We start from the raw sequence: 20,075 nt of genomic DNA on the forward strand, positions 1-20,075 counted from the left end.
AATAATTCCAGTAATCCAAGATCAAAAAGAGCAACTGGAACCTGTGCTGCAAGATCCCTCACTACCTTGCTAACTTTACTCTGGCATCCTATCCTGACAAGGATAGGCTTATGGGAGCAGAAAGATCCAGAGTATGAATAACATGGACACTAATGTACTAATACAATAGTCATCAGTATTGCTTTTGCTAGTAGTGAATGTGTTTAGACCTCTGTGCACTACTTGAATCTGCAGTGTCTAATCTCCAGTCTTTTCTGTGAAAGTGAAAAACAGCCTTTCCAAAAGAAGAATCAAGAAGAATCAAGAGAACATACCATCCACTCGTTCCCCTTAATGAATCGTGAATGTGTACGGCAGAAAGGAACCCATATTCTCAGGGAAGGCTTACATACTTGTCCTCTTTTCCTTTAAAGTTTTAGCATACTTTAGTGACTTGGGAGGAGCAGCAGAGCAGCCTAGTAGTATAGCTGGGATTAGGATGCAGGTCTTTTGAGTTTCTATCCAGTGCCTATCTACCTTGAAGAAAATGGAGAAATGAAGTCTCATGTACTCTAAATTCAAATTTCTTTACTTGATCTATCCAGAAACAGCAATCTAAGACAGTGGCTGGGTAATCCACTCTCTGTCAAAGAGATAAATTATGACTTTACACATATACACACACACACTTATATATGCATAGGTATTGAACAGTTTAACTGATCTCAAACAGTAGGGCTCAGAAGTAAGGCCTAACTTTGCAACTGGTTTGTCTTGAATATCTGGATTTTAAGTAGAACCAAGTGAGTCAGAGTGCCTTCTAAAAGTACTAGCAACAAAAATATATCTGCAACTAAGCAGATTGGATGCTAATTAAATCTTTTCTCCCCTGCCCTAGTCATGAATCTTAACTTATGCTTGGATGAATATCAAAGGCTAATCATCATTTTACTACTTCAACATTTTCTTCAAAGCAGTACCAAAAATGGACCAAGGATGAATAGAATTTAAATTTTGATTTAGTAATAACATATCTATATTCGCAGAGACCTTTCCCACTGGCAGGTAAAAATGTGATGTACTACTATTTTATTACTTTCAACTTTAGTGTACTCTCTACTTATTTGACCCCATTGCTGCAAACAGTTCTATATATTCCTGAATTTAAAACATGGCTGCAGTCCCACTAAGTTAATGGGATAATCCACTTAAGGGTGTACAACAGTGTTTGCATGAGAAGAGCTAGAAGCTTGAATTTATAAGAAGTTACCACTTGGACTGTCAGCTACATTAGTAAATTACTCATTTGACAACACTGATTTATAGAATTAATCTAAATTCCTCAACAGCTTTGTTTTCAGTATCTGTTTCATAGGACAGGACAAATAAATGGATGTGGAAAATATTTTTTTTCTCTTTTTTTTTTTCTCCCCTCAAACTTAAGTCAGCTTCATGTCTAAGGAAAATGAATTATGAAACTTTATCCCTAGGCTTTTCAGTTATATATCTGGAATGGGTGAATAATCTTTCAGTGTTACCTCCCTCCTGATTTCCTTTACAGCTTCATTCTCCATGGAAAACTATAGAAACGTGCTGTGAAGTGCAACAGGGAATGGGACAGCCTAAATAGGAGGTTCACTATATCTCCACCTGATAGTACAGCAGAGAAGAAAAATGAATTGCAGTTAATAATGTGCCTTGTGTGAGTACTTGTTCCACCCTTACTGCTGTGGTACCCTTTGCTTATTTATATCCTTTTAATGATGATACATCTTACTTATGAGTTAAAACCATATCCAGAACAGAGTCGTGTTTGTATTCAGTAGTAAAACAGACAAAATCTCAAATTGCTCCTGTCAGACCTATATTGGCAGCTCCATAAAACACTAAAACTCAGATGGAGCACAAAATTGCAGAGATTAACTTCTTCATCAGCTGATATATGCAATATGCAGCATTTTAAGAGATACAGCTATAGACCAATATTTTGGTCCAAAAATTCTAATGTTACTGCAGACCAAATAGAATGTTAATACATGCACTTTTAACAATAATAGGTTTACTTCAAGTTTAAATCACATGACTCTCATTGTCCTTGCTAAGGTATTTTAGGGTTTGTTCCAATAATGGGAGTCATACCTTATACTTAAGTTACTTATTGCCCAGCCCCAGTGTAATCACTTCCAGATCCTCCTTGTTCACTCCCCGAGTTTACACTCTCCCCACAGCACCAGCATCATTCTTGAGTTTTTCTGTGCCAAAAAGCTGACATGAATAGTGGTCTGAACACCCATGAATTCGATTATTCACTGAAACAGCCCACAGGCAGAGAAGTGTTTGTATCATAGTTTACAAAAACAGGAATTGATGAAGAAACATGAAGTGTCTTGTCCAGAACCATGGAGCTGTCAATGTTAGTGCCAAGGTTGGATTCACTCATGATTCATATCCTTGTTCTCTAAACACAAGAAGATATCACTCAAGGTCTGTGAAAACCCCTGACTGCAAAAAATGAAACCAGCATGTTTCTGCAATGTCTCATAATATTCTAAAATCTTTGGATTCTGAGAAGCACAGGTGGGCATGGACCAGAAGGTAGGTATAAAAGCCATGTTTAAGTCATAAAAAGAGACAGATGCTCGTTAAAATCTTAGGTTTTGAAACTGCAGAAATGTAAGGCATAAGCATATAAGGCTCCACAGAAAAATTCAGGTCCAAAAAGGAATTCCATCCAAAAGATAATGAAATCCAGGAAAATTCTTATAAAAGCATTTGGCATTTAGATTTGGGAGTTAGCATGGGCTTAATGCAGGATTTATCCTGGACATCGACAAGGACATAGCAAGTGATTTAATACTGTGTCTTCCTTCTTGAAATTTATCAGTCATAATTGAGCTGTCTATTTCTATTCCTCTCTTCAAACTACATCAGTTTTTTTGTTAATTCTACTCCTGGTCCTTGCTTCCAGTCTTCTCTTTAAATCACATATGTCTTTCAGTTGCACCTATTCTACCTCTCTGCTTCACATTTTAAATCTCTTCAAGTTTTACATCGATCTTATTTGAGCTTACCATTTACATTGTTCACTTAGAACTGCATCAGTTTTTTGAATTGCTTTATTTTCCCTGTCTGCTTCAATTTCTGGGCTTAAATCACATCAGTTTTACATCAACTTTTCAATCACTCTTATCTCAGACATCTATTTTTACTTCTTACTTTAAATCACATCAACTTTCATATTGATGTAATTTATATAACCATCACCTATTACTTATCCTTGGCATATTGACTTAAAAAGGATTTCCAATTTGTATAAATCTCTGTGTGTTTGTATGTTTGCAGTACCTTTATGTGATATGCTAAATTCAAAAATAAATTGAAAATTATTTTCTATATGGAAATATTGTAACTGGCAACATAGAATTCTTAAAATAGAATGTTTTTCCTTAACAAAGGACCGAAACCAAATCTTCTGCAATTAATGGGAGTCTTTCCAAGTAGCATTTAGGAAAAATGCAAAGACAGCATTTTAAAAGAAATATACTCCCACGCTATTAACTCAGATACATTTTCATAGGAAAGATCAAATATGAGATAAATTTAGGATAAAGGTTAAACTTTAAAATAGACATAAATTATAGACGGATACCATTTTAGTAACACCTGTTTCTAAATGACAAGATAAGTAATGTAAGCAAATGTAGCTTACCAAGCTGATCTGAAAGAAGGAAGGCAAGATTACATTTGGCTTTAACTTAATCAGAAAGGCAGAAAAGAGTCAACTAACTCCACTACAGTTACTTCCCCAGGAAAGAAATATATCTGCCTTTTTTCTGGTTCTGAAGACAAGGAATGCAGGGTCAGAATTGGTGTCATGCCAAAGGTTCTACCAATTTTAATGAGTCTGGATTTTCAGCCATTTACTACCTGCTATATTGTTACATTTTGCAAGTTAAACATGGAGATATTAGAATCTTATTACTCAGCTACACAGGCAAATGGATAGAGATGCAGACTACATCCTTTCAGTTGGGGGACTTTCTTCTATTTTCCTGAATTAGGCATCAGGTTTGGTGTCCTGCTAAATACAGATATCTGAGCTAGTTACCCTCAGTTCCCTTCATAGCCAATGGAAAGAAAATAGCATGTCATGGGTATGCCTCATCTCATCAGCTGAATGACACCCTAAAAACATCTCTTACTCTGTGAAGAAAAAGTGCTGACTAAACAAATCCTAAGGCAATTAGCTCAGTCACAGAAGTCTACATTGTTGATATCTTCAACTAGGCAAGATGAAGCCCAGCCATTGTGTGTAAAGAGCAATGCAATGCACAGGAGCTCCCATTAGGGGTGAGAATTTCCATTGTGCTCTACTGTAGACTGATGTGGCAACTTGGCTGCCAGTTTGTGCTGACCACAGTTCTTCAGTTACATCATTTTGATACGTTAATATGTTATGATCAACTTCCATTCACAGAAGATTCAGATAAATTCTAATGTGTATTAAATGGAAGATAGTTGAATATTAAAAAAAAAAAAAAAAAAAGCCTTGGTTTTCAAATTAATCTGTTGATCATAAGTCAGAACAGACTTCCAAGGATGGGATTGCTCGAAAGTTGCACAAGCCCTGACATTCGTTATCTCTGGCAGATGTATAGTGGGTACTTCCTTTTTTATTATTTATTTTCCTTTACTTAAACTGCATAGTTTTCCTCTCCCAAATTTGCTCATAATTCATTCACCTGTTATTTCCCTTTCCTTCTCTTTTCCAATGTTTGTACTTATAGTTGTTCTGGTTTTTGCATTGCAGTTTTATAAAGTTGTTTTATTTTTTTTTTCTTCTTTCACTTGGCCAAGGTGTCATATAAATCATTTATATTCCAGGAAATTCATAGGTCTCAAAGGTGATAACTATGACTACCAAACAAAAATACAGTAATGACTTATACAGCTCAGGTAGACACCTGAGACATCTATAGGATAAAAGTCCATTGATCAGGATATAATTAATATTATTTTCCCTCAAACACAATTATAAGTGTACTACAATAACATAACCGACAACAGTATATAAGTACTTTGTAATAATGTGATGGCATAGCCAAGTAAAATGTATAGACATTTTGCACAAATATGTATGCAATGTGACAACCTAAGTGACAAACAAAGACTTGTGTGGTTGCTCCTAGGAGGCATCCAAATCATAGTTTTTTCAAGTTAGAGAACAAAGAACAAGGTAAGCACAAGGGACTGCAAATACACAGGACTTCTTGCCAAATCCACAAGGGTGACTGGAAAAAACATATACAACATAAGCAGCATCAGGAGCAAATCAGAACCCACTTTGGGGTGGAGGGTTGAGTAATATAAATGCATCTGGCATAAGTGAGGGAGATGGAGAAAGATGACGATTCCACTTCTTAGTCCTGACTTCTTAGTCAAAGAGCCTGCTCACCTTGGCTTCAGGGACTAAGCACCACCAAGGACTGTAGCCATTGTTGCTAACAGTACAGCATCAGCTCCATGGACCTGATTTGGTCACTCCCATCACAATTTCTAATTCCCTAACTGATACATGTCTTAATCTATACACAAATATATTCAGTTGCAATACTCACAAACTTAGCATGTAAATTATTAATACTTTGAAATAGATATGTCCAGAGACCTGTTCAAAAAAGCAAAAACAAAACCCAGAACCAAAACGTGTGAATTACAACTGCTGCAGTTATTTGTGTGTCAGAAAGTCCTTAGTATCTTGAAAGGTAACATGGTATGTTTTAAAATTATCTGGTTGAGATTGGAGGCTTAGAGTAATTATAACAAGAACAGCTGAATCTACAAGTTATTGTTGCCTAGTGCATAAAATGAAATGTTTAAGAAATCCACTTATAACATAATAAATGCCTAATCATGACAATGCTTCCAATCAACAGTATGAAAATTTTAATAATAAGATTTTGTCAGGGACTGAAAAGAATTTTTCAGTGACATAGGAAGTTCCTCTAGTTCAGTAAGTTTTCTTAAAGAGAACAAGACTTTCTCCACAGGCCTGTCTCCTTGGGTGGTATAAACAATGAAGTTTTTGTTTCCTAAATTAGATGGGAAAGGAGATTCAGAAAGCACAAGATTACCAGGGCAGATTCTTTGTTCATCCTTTTAATGCAAGTGTATCTCCTTCTGTTTTTTCCTTCTCCATCCTTGCAACTCTTCCCTAGGAAGAGGAAAAGGTGATCAAAAGGCTTTGAAATTGCTTCCTCCTCCTTCAGTCCTGGATTAGAGATAAAGGTCCTGCTGTAAATGATCACTCCTTCTGCCCCTGATTGTAGGAGATAAGATGGAAAGCTTGGAGGGTAACAGAAGTGAATCTGTCACTGTCCAACTGATGTAAAAGTGATTGAGGTAGGACCTACATATGAAAATGGAATCTGTGAAGTAGGTAGTAAAGCTGGGAAAATGTGAGAACTGGACAGCTTAACTGATGAAAGGAAAAGGAATGATGGTCTGAGGGGACAGGACTGATTTGGAGGAATAGGTCTAATTCCAGAGTATCGGCATGAATAGATGTAGGAACAAAACATCCTTCAAGGCTGTCAGGGGGATAAGGCAGGGACCAAAGTCATCTTTCTGACATGTGCAAGGCAAATTGTATTATTACATAAATCACTTTAGGAGTAACCAGGAATTCCAGAAGCTGAAGACAGAAAAAAGAAATCCCCACAGAACATCATCTTAAAATAAATGACAAGTGTTTAATTAGTAGCAGAACTAATGATGCCTGGTTTCCTATAACTTTTTATTGCATGTGTCTGTATGATTCTACTATAGCATCCATAAGGCATTTCCTGCAGCACCTCCCCACAGTCCCAAGCTCTTCTCCCTGTGATGCACTCACTTCCCCTCAATTTACCTGCTCTGCCTTTCCTTCTCAGCATCCTGAACTCCTCTGCTGTATCTTCATCTCCTTTCTGTGACCTAACATTAACAGCTGAGTAAAAGCCAACATCTGTTATAGCTGATTCTGACCCACATGTGTGGTGATTGACCAGACTGTGACAAACAGGCCAAACTGGACAGATAAGCATTGAGTCCATCCTATAGCTTTTTGTCAGTTGGTGAGTTACTGTATTTTTCTTTTCAGTTTGATTCAGCTACAGATTTTCACAAAAGTTGTAGGAACTTCAGAAGAGATTCAGTTACCTAAACTTAAACCCGCAGTTCCATTTTAGACACTCTAACTCTGGCAGATGTGACACAAGTTGTAAATGAGTGTGTACCCCTCTGCAGTGGCTGCTGGAGACCAGATGAGATTACCTGGTGACACAATACCTGTGTTTAAGTACCTTGAAAATACAGGCACAGGATGATATGGGTGCCCCCATGACTATAAACAACTTATCAGTGATCAACTGCTTCTTAATATAGGAATGCCGTGGTGAGAGATGGGTAAAAGAAAATTTAGAGAGGAACAGAACAAAGAGCAAGTATCCAACATAAGTGAAACACACCACACATAACAAATTCAGGTCTATGTAGACTTGCAGACCAATGAAGAATGAGCAAGGTGTAAAGTGTATCAGCAAACACAAAAATGTTCTCAAGCAAGTCCTAGAGGGAAGAGGAGGAAACCACCAAGGTCAGCATCATAGTCTCAACAGACTGAGGATTCACCCCACAAACCCCTGCCTTCTGCACCCAAACCGAAGTCCCTACTTAGGACTCAGAGGGGAAGTGAATAGATGAGCACTACACCAGAAAAAGGTAGTTCGTGTATTTATCATTTTAACTGCATATAATTTGAACTTGAATTGTTAGTATCATTGTAACCAGAGTAACAATAATTCTTTGGGTAGTCTGTTAGGTCTTTAATTATACTAAAGATATATTCTTGATTTTGAATTTATAGTGTGTTCCTTTTATCCATAACATGCTTTTGAATGGAAAAGACTGGTGGAAATTCAAGCAACCTACTCTGTGTAACTTGGATGCAAGAAATTGATAACGGAAAGCTATTATACTCTCCAAGTAAAAAACAAAGAGCCACTTTGGCTTAAATGAGAAGTAAGTGTTTGGAAGGACATCTTAATCTTAACTAATCAGACGGTTTTGGAGGTAGAGTAAGATATGAAAACCATTTTGTGAGTTGGTGCAGCAAAGCCTTTTGACCCAAGAAAAGCAAGGACTTTCCTGGTCTAATCCTGGGTAGAAGACTTGCTGAAGAGGTTCTCATGTGCAAAGATAGGAAATAGACAGCTCTGAATAAAATGCAAACAAGTTTTGTTTTATATTCACAATAAGGTTCCTTAGTTTTTAATATCTGTCAGTGTTTTTGCCTGGAACAAGCAAATTTATTCTAAATTTGCACGTAACTTGTTCAGTTACCACACTTACTCTCAAGATGTATGACAGAATTGCCAATGCATATACCATTACTCAGATGGACTTAGATCTTTGTGCAGAATAGATTCCAGTTTTGTAACTATAAATGTTCCTTTACACTGAATTAATTCCTAATTCCACAAATGTTTCCATAAGTTTCAGCTGAGACTATTCACTACCTCACATGACTTTAATGCCATAATTTGTCTAAAAGCAGCTTTCTTAATTAGACTGAGCTAGCTATAGAAGCAGTTGTTATTTTTATTGTTGTGATTATACACTCTTCTTTAGGAATGATAAAATGATCAAACTTTCTTCAGAATTTAAGAAACGAAAATCCTTAACGGCCAAGAGGTGCACAGGCATTTCACATCAGCACCTTATATACAGCAAGGGCAATTTCAAAACATCTGAATCCTGACTGCAAAAAATGACACCAAAATGTACTGTAGAGTTTTACTGTATTATTAGGGACATGGAACAAATGACATAATAGATTGATCCTGCTTTTAACTTTCGTGAATAACTTAGAAATGATTCAGTCATCAGTTATGATGTTGAGGAAAGCTAAATTTGCACATTTTCCTTTACAATTCAGAGACAGGTTTTAGCTCTTGTTATTTTTAATCACACCTCTACTTTGGTTACAGTTTAAAATCTGTCATCCAGAAATCCCTGAAGCTTACAGTGTTTCTTAGTCTGCCGAAAATACCTTTGCCTTTGGCTGCCCTTAGGGTTGAGGCTAGAAGAGCACAGGGAAGTATGCCAAGGTCTTGGACGGATGCAGAAAGAACTCTACTGGGTCTGCAGTACTTTAGAACTTTTTTCTTGAAGGAGGGCAAATAATCATTAGAGTGTTTGAATACCGGGGAAAAAAAAAAAACAAATTCAGTGAGGAAAAATAATAAAAAAGAAAGTACTCGTATTGCTTTAAAGCTCTTGTATTCCACACCTGAGTGAAAATGTTCAGCTCTTTTAATAGACATGTAAGGCCTTTGAGAATGTAATCTATGAATGAACTGTTAATAATTACTTTGCTTGAAAGAAAAAAAAAATATCCTCCAAACCTCCTGGTTGTACTAGCTTCTAGATGTGGTAGTAAATTTGTATTCAGTAGGACCATCAATAACTTTTAAATTTCCTCATGAAGTAATTTTGCCACCTTATTTTCCTCTCCTCTTTTCTCTTGGTTGCAAAAAAAAGTCAGAGTCCAAAAGGTAAATGAAACAATGTTGTTTTCTTCAGTTCTATAACATGGGGGTTGATCTATATACATTGTGTATTTGGATCATTATTATGCATTATTATTAGTGATCATTACTTTATATATTCAGCAATCCGAAGTGTGTTAACTGCTTTGCAGAGCAGCAGTTGACATATAGTGTCCATTTTGTGTGGTACCTACAATTCAGCTTTCTGTCCGACACAGTTCAGACGAGTATGTGAAACTCTAACAAGGAATAAAAAAATCAAGGCCAGGGTCAAACATAGTTCACAAAAAGCTAGTACTAAATGGTAGATATCTACGAAGATTAAAAAACCCCATCAAATGATATTAAACCACTTTTGCAGTATTTATTTTGGAAAATATTCTACTGAAGTAAACAATGTCATTTTTATGGTGATATGTATAGGGAATACTTATATTATCACTAAAGGAAGCCTTAGGGTGCTGGGCTTCTAAAAATAAACATCTACAGTTTGGATTTCCTGAAGAGAGTCTGGTTTCCCAGGTGCTTTGAGTTCCCATTGGGCACTTTATCACTGTGCAGCCTGAGGACTTATTTAAGCTTTATGTTCAGAGTTACTGAGGCTCCCTGCATCCCCCTGAGTGAATCTGGTCACTGTTCTTTAAAACAATTATTTTAAAAATATTGGTCACATCCTTAAACGTTAGTGGTTACTGCATTTCTCAGCAAGAACAAGTGTTCTGATTCCTTGAGGTGTCGGATTTTACTGGGATTGCCACAAGTCACCATAAATGCGGGGGTCTGCACATGAATAGAAAAAAAAATATGTTTGACACAAGCACCAGCCAACAAAATATAGCAGCAGGCCAGAGTAGGAGAAGAATTAAAATAGACAAAGCAAGCTGTGAACATAAACAGGACCTAGTATCTCATTCTAGAAAAGACAGACACTCAGGACTGTTAACTGTTTACCAATCCTGCAATACTAAATTTGTTATATATCTCTTTGATGAGAAATGGTACAAAGCTCAGGAATTTAGAGCACTGTGAGCAGTGTAGTGGTGCTATGCCACTACTCTACAGAGATATGAATTTTTACTATTCAGGAAAAAAAGGGATGTGATGAGCATGTCGGACTAACAGCAAATTTCCTGTTTATATTCACTTCAGATTAAACAGCAAGTGATAGTTGAGCTTCTGGACATGCATGTTATACAAGATATGTAAACTTCTATATGGCTCATGAATTGGCAGGGCTCATTGAGAGGGCTTTAAACTAGGTTCAAAGGGGGAAGGGGATAAAACCAGGCTCACTAGAGATGAACCTAGGGGTGGCGTGCCGATGCCGGGGGCAAAATCGATAGCCCAGCTCAAGTGCATCTACACCAATGCACGCAGCATGGGCGGCAAGCAGGAGGAGCTGGAAGCCATTGTGCAGCGGGAGAGATATGACTTAGTCGCCATCACAGAAACATGGTGGGGTGACTCTCATGACTGGAGTGCTGCAATGGATGGCTATAGACTCTTCAGAAGGGACAGGCGAGGAAGGAGAGGCGGTGGGGTGGCCCTGTATGTTAGGGAGTGTTTCGATTGTATAGAGCTCAACAATTGTGATGATGGTATAGTTGAGTGTAAGGATGAGGGGAAAGGCCAACGAGGCATATATCCTGCTGGGAGTCTGTTATAGACCACCCAACCAGGATGAAGGGGCGGATGAAGCGTTCTACAAGCAGCTGGCAGAAGTCTCTCAATCGCTAGCCCTTGTTCTCGTGGGGGACTTCAACTTCCCGGACGTCTGCTGGAAATACAACACGGCAGAGAGGAAGCAGTCTAGGAGGTTCCTGGAGTGTGTGGAAGACAACTTCCTGACACAGCTGGTAAGGGAGCCTACCAGGGGGGGTGCCTCGCTTGACCTGCTGTTTACAAACAGAGAAGGACTGGTGGGAGATGTGGTGGTCGGAGGCCATCTTGGGCTTAGCGACCATGAAATGATAGAATTCTCGCTTCTTGGTGAAGTAAGGAGGGGGGGCAGCAAAACCGCAACTATGGACTTCCGGAGGGCGGACTTTGGCCTGTTCAGGATGCTGGTTGAGAGAGTCCCTTGGGAGACGGTCCTGAAGGGCAAAGGGGTCCAGGAAGGCTGGACGATCTTCAAGAAGGAAGTCTTAAAGGCACAGGAGCAGGCTGTCCCCATGTGCTGTAAGAAGAACGGGCGGGGAAGACGACCAACCTGGCTGAACGGGGAGCTCTTGCTGGGACTCAGGAAAAAAAGGAGAGTTTACCACTTGTGGAAGAAGGGGCAGGCAACTCAAGAAGAGTACAGGGGTCTCGTTAGGGCATGCAGAGAGGAAATGAGAAAGGCAAAAGCCCAGCTAGAACGCAATCTGGCCGCTGTCGTTAGAGACAACAAAAAAAGCTTTTACAAGTATACTAATGACAAGAAGAGAGCCAAGGAGAATCTCCATCCTTGATTGGATGCGGGGGGGAACATTGTCACCGAGGATGAGGAAAAGGCTGAGGTACTTAATGCCTTCTTTGCCTCAGTCTTTAACAGGCAGACCAGTTATCCTCAGGGTACTCGGCCCCCCGAGCTGGAAGACAGGGACGGCGAGCAGGATGAACCCCCCGTAATCCAAGAGGAAGCAGTCAATGACCTGCTACGCCACCTGGACGCTCACAAGTCTATGGGGCCGGATGGGATCCACCCGAGAGTGCTGAGGGAGCTGGCGGAGGTGCTCGCCAAGCCACTTTCCATCATCTATCAGCAGTCCTGGCTAACCGGGGAGGTCCCAGATGACTGGAGGCTTGCCAATGTGACGCCCATCTACAAGAAGGGCCGGAAGGAGGATCCGGGGAACTACAGGCCTGTCAGCCTGACCTCGGTGCCGGGGAAGATTCTGGAGCGGTTCATCTTGAGGGTGCTCACAAGGCATGAGCGGGACAACCAGGGGATCCGACCTAGCCAGCACAGATTCATGAGAGGCAGGTCCTGCTTGACCAACCTGATCTCCTTCTATGACCAGGTGACCCGCCTAGTGGATGAGGGAAAGGCTGTGGATGTGGTCTACCTGGACTTCAGCAAGGCCTTTGACACCATCTCCCACAGCATTCTCCTCGAGAAGCTGGTGGCTCACGGCTTAGACAGGTGTACTCTGCGCTGGGTCAAAAACTGGCTGGACGGCTGGGCCCAGAGAGTTGTGGTGAATGGAGTTCAATCCAGTTGGCGGCCGGTCACGAGCGGTGTTCCCCAGGGCTCAGTACTGGGGCCGGTCTTGTTCAATATCTTTATCGATGATCTGGATGAGGGGATTGAGTGCACCCTCAGTAAGTTTGCAGACGACACCAAGTTGGGCGGGAGTGTTGATCTGCTTGAGGGTAGGAAGGCTCTGCAGAGGGACCTGGACAGGCTGGATCGATGGGCCGAGGCCAACTGTATGAGGTTCAACAAGGCCAAGTGCCGGGTCCTGCACTTTGGCCACAACAACCCCATGCAGTGCTACAGGCTTGGGGAAGAGTGGCTGGAAAGCTGCCCAGCAGAGAAGGACCTGGGGGTGTTGGTTGACAGCCGGCTGAACATGAGCCGGCAGTGTGCCCAGGCGGCCAAGAAGGCCAATGGCGTCCTGGCCTGTATCAGAAATAGTGTGGTCAGCAGGAGTAGGGAAGCAATTGTGCCCCTGTACTCGGCACTGGTGAGGCCGCACCTCGAATCCTGTGTTCAGTTTTGGGCCCCTCACTACAAGAAGGACATCGAGGTGCTGGAGCGTGTCCAGAGAAGGGCAACGAGGCTGGTGAGGGGTCTAGAGCACAAGTCTTATGAGGAGCGGCTGAGGGAACTGGGACTGTTTAGTCTGGAGAGACGGAGGCTCAGGGGAGACCTTTTCGCTCTCTACAACTCCCTGAAAGGAGGTTGTAGCGAGGTGGGTGTCGGTCTCTTCTCCCAAGTAACAAGTGATAGGACAAGAGGAAATGGCCTCAAGTTGTGCCAGAGGAGGTTTAGATTGGACGTGAGGAAAAATTTCTTTACTGAAGGAGTGGTGAAACATTGGAAAAGGCTGCCCAGGGAAGTGGTTGAGTCCCCATCCCTGGAGGTATTTAAAAGACGAGTAGATGAGGCACTTAGGGACCTGGTTTAGTGGGCATGGTGGTGTTGGGTTGACGGTTGGACTCGATGATCTTAGAGGTCTTTTCCAACCTCTATGATTCTATGATTCTATGATTCTATGATTCTATGTCTGTGATATGCCTCAGCTGGGTTTGTGGACAAAGAAAAGTGAACACATAGAGATGTACGTCGAAATTTACTGCTGGAACATTTAGGCAGAAAGTTAAATAAGTATGTTTTTCTGATATTGGGTAGGAAACTTATTTTCTAAAGTTAAAGACTGAACAGAAAAGATATCTTTTGTTCTAGGAAATGAGAATGTTAGAAAAAAAAAATCTGCACTTCATGTTAACTGTGTAATGACAATGTTTATTTTAAAGTATGTAGAGTGTGATCTATATGTAATTAAATCTCATGGTTTGTTGAGCCACATGTAATAATCTCGGTGAATCACTTTATTCTCAGCCTTGAGAAGAATTAATTATAATCCCAAATCCCCAACAAGCTTTAAACAGTTACATTTACATAGAAAATGCAAAAGCATTTTCCAAATCTTGACTGTCTCTGAACATACAAATAATTATATTTTCAGTGGGGAGAAGCTTGGTATTTTGCTTATCTATCATATGTTAGAGTAGTGACTTCCTCCACCCCTAGTGATCACACAATTGAACATTATGATCTCCATCTTTCTTCTCAGTCTGTCCTCTCAGAATATCACAGATACCATGCCTATTAATAGCTTGGTAACTTAAAAAATAGTAAAACCTGTTGCTTAGAGTCACGTGAATCAGCTGTGATCATGTAAAAAATGCTGGCATCTTCCATACTTCGTGCCTGTGTTTTATAACATATTTTCTAGCTAAAAATATCTAGAAATATCTGCATAAGCCAAAATATACATAACTCAGTGATATACCAATCAATTTTTTAATTCTGGAATTTAACAGAAGGATTTACATGGATGTGTATTTAAAATTCTTCTGGATACAAGTAGGTTATGGTTACTCCTTGCTTTCCTTGATCAAATCCAGATAAATAATCAGGACTCTAGGTCTTTTTCTTTGTGTTGTTTTGAGCATGTGAAGCCACTGAAGACATTTTCAGTCAAGCAGAAAATAAAAATAAGGGTGTAGAAGAGTACGAAGACAGTCATGAATATATCATATCAGAAAGAGCTAGTTATTTTAGGATATCAGAGATGTTTTTCAATTTAAAAATGCATTACTGTGATACCACATTGCTTCATATAATGTGTTCATAAAATTTTCTCTAATTGTAAATACACCATGCCAGAAGATTCCTGATTGCCTTTTTCATATATTTCTATGGAGCTCTGCAATATCCTTAATGATAATTCTATGATGAACAGAAATTTGCAAATTCATTTTTTTCTTTATTTACTCTTTTGATTGTTCTCCTTATACAAAGATAAAAGAACACTGAGTCAGCGGTAGTTAAATTTCCTTCAGTACACTGGATAGTTAAGCATATTATGCAGTTGGACTAGAAATGCTGGTAATTAGAGTTATTGAATCTGGCTGGAAACAATTACATTAATTTCCATTGATTTTATCACAGTGCTCAAAAATGTTATCAAACATAAAGATAAATGCATGAAATCCCACTAATATAAGTTTTTATTAAGGCTGTAAAACAAAACTAAACAATGAGGGAGAGAATGTAAAATAACCCATATTTTTAAAGGAGTGTCTTTGTTTTTCTCTAAGCTCATGACAAATGAGGGGACACAGGCCTGGATTCAACCTTGGTGTAACTCCACTGAAGTTAGCTGAGATACACCAAACATGGCTTTGCCCCAGAGAGTTTTAGATTCATTTATCTTAAATGAGGTCTATACATATTTTAAAATGAGCATTGCCCTTCAGAATGCCAAAATAGTGAGTGTAAAAAGAAAGACATCCTGAAAGATAAGAGAAAATGTGTGTGATAGCAAGTATTTTAGGCCAGAAAGTCAAACAATTTAACCACCTTTCCAGCCTTATTCATCTGACTCTCACTTTGTTTATGCAATGGCTGTAAATTAAACTCTGGTGAAGATAGGAGAGGGCAAATCATATGCTTCTTGCGCTTCTGACTGATTTGGATCCTTCCTAAAAGAGACTGCATCATTCACTTGTTGTGTACGCTGCCATACTCAAAAAAATAGAAAGAGATTATGTCTTCAGAGATGGTGCCATCCCCCAGGACAAAAGGGTGATTAGAGTCTTTAGCTCACTTTTTTATGCAGTTATAGCCATATAACTCCTGTCTGAAGAGAGTTATGGGATGCATGGAGACCTGCATGCTCAATCCTTCCTCCAAGTCTTCCTTCCCAGTGCATAGAAAGGTGGGAGAAAATGTAGAGGCTATGGAGTGCTACCTAACTCTGCTGTTGGAGATGGAAGTTAATTTGTAAAAGGATGTAAGGATCAGTTGCTGTGTTCATATTGCTAGATGAATTGCAGATCTAGCAATGAACCTTTAAGTGTTCAGAGTCCTCTCTTCCATACACACTGTTGTTTGTTAGCCAGGTGTGTGCCCTAGAGTCCCCCTCCTGGCTTCCAGCTGCTGCTTCAAAAGGCTGCTGGTCTCCTGTAAGTCTTGAAGAGTGTCTGTCAGCTTCATGTTAATGTACGAGATACCATAGGACATAAGAATGGCTGTAGCTGGCTATGTATGTGTTACTGTATCTCCTCTTATGAAACACAAGGAGGGTACCATTACCATTTGTTATAGTCTGAGTGGGATGGAAAGGAAGGCATAATATCTGTTTCCTTTCTGCTATCAGACTGAAAGGACTGAGTCTACTTGCCTGCGAGGGTACAGTAGAAACCATATCTCCTTGAACATGAATCACAGTTAAAGGACTCTTTCCCTGAGGCAAATGGTGAATATGAATTCCTGCTACTTGTGAGAGAGTTATAAGGGGGTACAAGTCTTCTGAAAAGTGAGGAGCTTTTTGTAGATTTGTTTCTGTGGTTTTATGCTTATGCAAGTCTCTTCTCTTGTGACACATTCAGAAGGATTATGTTTTCCTATAGCAAAGGGGAGTGCTTTAAGAGTCATGCTAGGCAAATTTACAAATACATACATCATACCTAAACAGGGAAGAAGGACAACAGTCTATTGGGCTGTAGCCAGCCTCCTGTACTGGTGAGCATATATACTACTATCAGCACAAAAGTATAGCCAGCTAGTATGTGTGAGCATGCTGCTTCTGTTTTACAGAAGAAACTCTGCTATGTTCTTGAATGTGCCTTGCCTGGAAAAATCACTATGAAGGCAAATTGATCACCTACACTACTGATGTAATCAGGGTTGAATTTAGCTGAATTTAGTATATTTAAAGGTCTATAATTTATAAATTCTACGTATTTTGTTGAGCATGTCTCTGCTTGCATTAATCAATTCATTATCAATATTTACAGGAGCTACAAGGAACCTACAAGCCAGTACTGAGAGATCAGACCCTGGATATACAAAAGCTTTATGTGAGTAATTCACTAACCTGGATTAATTCTCATGTTACCGCTACTACATGCTGGAAAATGGGAGGCACAAGAGCCAATGTCCCAAATGAGAGGAATTTGAGAGTCTGACAGTAGAAAACACTAAAGAGAAAGAAGGCTATAGCTAAAATATGTATCATAAATATAGCTCTTTGCTTAGGTACCAAGTTGAAATATTGGTAGGCATTCAGGTAAGACTTGGTTTCAATCCAGAAAAGTTCTTTTAGCATATAGGTATTTCAGTTAGTCTATTGCAAAGGTTCAACTAGATGCCTCTCCTGTAGAACTGGCAGACAGGGTGGAGATGCCACTAAATTTTGTGCCATAATCTTGTGCCTAAATGTATATGTTTTTTATGAACTCTTCAACCGAGATTCAGTTGGGGTTAACCTCTCATGTTCCATTTCTCTGGAAAGTGCCTTGAACTCTGACATTGTGTAAAATTCATGGGATGAATAACAGAACAATAGAAGGAAAACAGGATTTGGCAGCCCAGTGGTGAGGGATTCCTATGAGAGGAAGGAGTGTTGGGATCCTCTCCCTGCTTCATGGGATTCCTGTGCATTTTCCCTGTGCTCTGGTTTTGGCAGGGATAGAGTTAATTTCCCTCCTAGTAGCTGGTACAGTGCTGTGTTTTGGATTTAGGGTGAGAACAATGTTGATAACACACCAATGTTTCAGTTGTTGCTAGGTAGTGCTTACACTAGTCAAGGACTTTTCAGCTTCCCATGCTTTACCAACTGAGAAGGCTGGAGGTGCACAAGAAGCTGGGAGGGGGCACAGCCAGGACAGCTGACCCAAACTGGCCAAAGGGATATTCCATACCATGTGACGTCATGCTCAGTATATAAAGCTGGGGGAAGAAGAAGGAAGAGGGGGACGTTCAGAGTGATGGCGTTTGTCTTCCCAAGTAGCCATTAGGTGTGATGGAGCCCTGCTTTCCTGGAGATGGCTGAACACCTGCCTGCCCATGGGAAGTAGCGAATGAATTCCTTGTTTTGCTTTGCTTGTGTGCGCGGCTTTTGCTTTACCTATTAAACTGTCTTTATTTCAACCCACGAGTTTTCTCACTTTTACCCTTCCGGTTCTCTCCCCCATCCCACCGGGGGTGGGGGGGAGAGTGAGCAAGCGGCTGTGTGGTGCTTAGTTGCCAGCTGAGGTTAAACCATGACACGCAGACACAAGATCCAGCACAGAGGAAGTCAGGAAACCAATAACTGAAGTTAAAGTATCCCTCAAAAAGTAGTGTTCTCATCACAGAGTCATACCAGAGACCAAAGCAGGTGTGAGGTAGGCATTAAGATGCTTTGATCAGGCAAGGTGACAACAGTTCTAAGAATGTTCTGTAGATACCTGGGTAAGTTTAGTGACCAGAGCTAAAAAACATATAGACTGTGTTATTAGGCAGAGATTTTGTGGAGTATAATTTTGAATTTCCTTATTCGGATTTCAGTAGAGTTGAACTTCAAATTGCCCTATGGGTGGTTTTGGAATCACTCTTAAAACTAAGTTGTGATTCTTATCTTGCTTTCTTCAATTTGCTTGAAGAAGCAAAATAATGTTATATTCTGAAGCAAAAATTATACACCAACCAATAATACCTGGAAAGGAAATACCTGGTATAAGGAAAAACTGACTACATCAGTGGACATGGGAAGAGCTATGGGTATTGTCTCTCTGGACCTCTGTAAGGCCTTTGACATGGTCCCCACAACATCCTTCTCTCTAAACTGGAGAGGTATGGATTTGATGGGTGGACTGTCTGGTGAGTGAGGAATTGGTTGGCTGGTCGCATCCAGAGGGTAGTGGTCAATGGCTCAATGTCCAGATGGAGATTGGTGATGAGTGGTGTCCTGCAGGGGTCCATACTGCAACAAGTACTGTTTAATATAGAATCATAGAATCATAGAATCATAGAATCATAGAATAGTTTGGGTTGGAAGGGACCTCTAAAGGTCATCTAGTCCAACCCCCGCCCTGCAATGAGCAGGGACATCTTCAACTAAATCAGGTTGCTCAGAGCCCCGTCCAACCTGACCTTGAATGTTTCCAGGGGTGGGGCATCCACCACCTCTCCAGGCAACCTGTTCCAGTGTTTCACCACCCTCAGCGTAAAAAAGGTGAACAGGTCCACTTCTCGAGCTTGTCCAGGTCCCTCTGGATGGCATCCAGTCCCTCTGGCATGTTGACTGCACCACTCAGCTTGGTGTCATCTGCAAACTTGCTGAGGGTGCACTCGATCCCACTGTCTATGTCATTGATGAAGATATTAAACAGTACCGGTTCCAATATGGACCCCTGAGGGACGCCACTTGTCACCAAACTCCATCTGGACATTGAGCCCTTGACCACTACCCTCTGGATGTGACCATCTAACCAATTCCTCACCCACCGGACAGTCCACCCATCAAATCCATGCCTCTCCAGTTTAGAGAGAAGGATGTTGTGGGGACCATGTCAAAGGCCTTACAGAGGTCCAGATAGACGACATCTGTAGCCCTTCCCGTGTCCACTGATGTAGTCACTCCATCATAGAAGGCCACTAGGTGGGTCAGGCAGGACTTGGCCTTGGTGAAGGGGGCACCTTCCTGTCCTCTATGTGCCTTAGCATAGTTTCCAGGAGGATCTGTTCCATGATCTTCCCAGGCACAGAGGTGAGACTGACTGGCCTGTAGTTCCCCGGGTCTTCCTTTTGTCCCTTTTTAAAAATGGGGGTTATGTTTCCCCTTTTCCAGTCAGTGGGAACTTCACCAGACTGCCACGGCTTCTCAACTATGACAGAGAGTGGCTTAGCAGCTTCATCTGCCAGTTCCTTCAGGACCCGTGGATGGATCTCATCGGGTCCCATGGACTTGTGCACCTTCAGGTGCCTTAGATGGTCTTGAACCTGATGTTCTCCCACTGTGGGTGGCT

General features: G+C 40.6%; 1 protein-coding gene across 3 annotated transcripts in view; it reads left to right on the forward strand.

Annotated features, from left to right (window-relative positions):
* Positions 1 to 20,075, forward strand: part of TAFA5 (TAFA chemokine like family member 5) — a 537,936-nt gene that overhangs the window by 502,924 nt on the left and 14,937 nt on the right. For all 3 annotated transcript variants that reach the window (XM_076329083.1, XM_076329114.1, XM_076329093.1), the window contains exon 4: positions 17,082 to 17,144. In XM_076329083.1, the coding sequence (XP_076185198.1) occupies positions 17,082 to 17,144 (63 nt within the window). The remainder of the gene's footprint in view (positions 1 to 17,081; positions 17,145 to 20,075) is intronic.

The sequence above is a fragment of the Aptenodytes patagonicus genome, chromosome 1 (assembly GCF_965638725.1).
Source record: "Aptenodytes patagonicus chromosome 1, bAptPat1.pri.cur, whole genome shotgun sequence".
Lineage (NCBI taxonomy): Eukaryota > Metazoa > Chordata > Aves > Sphenisciformes > Spheniscidae > Aptenodytes > Aptenodytes patagonicus.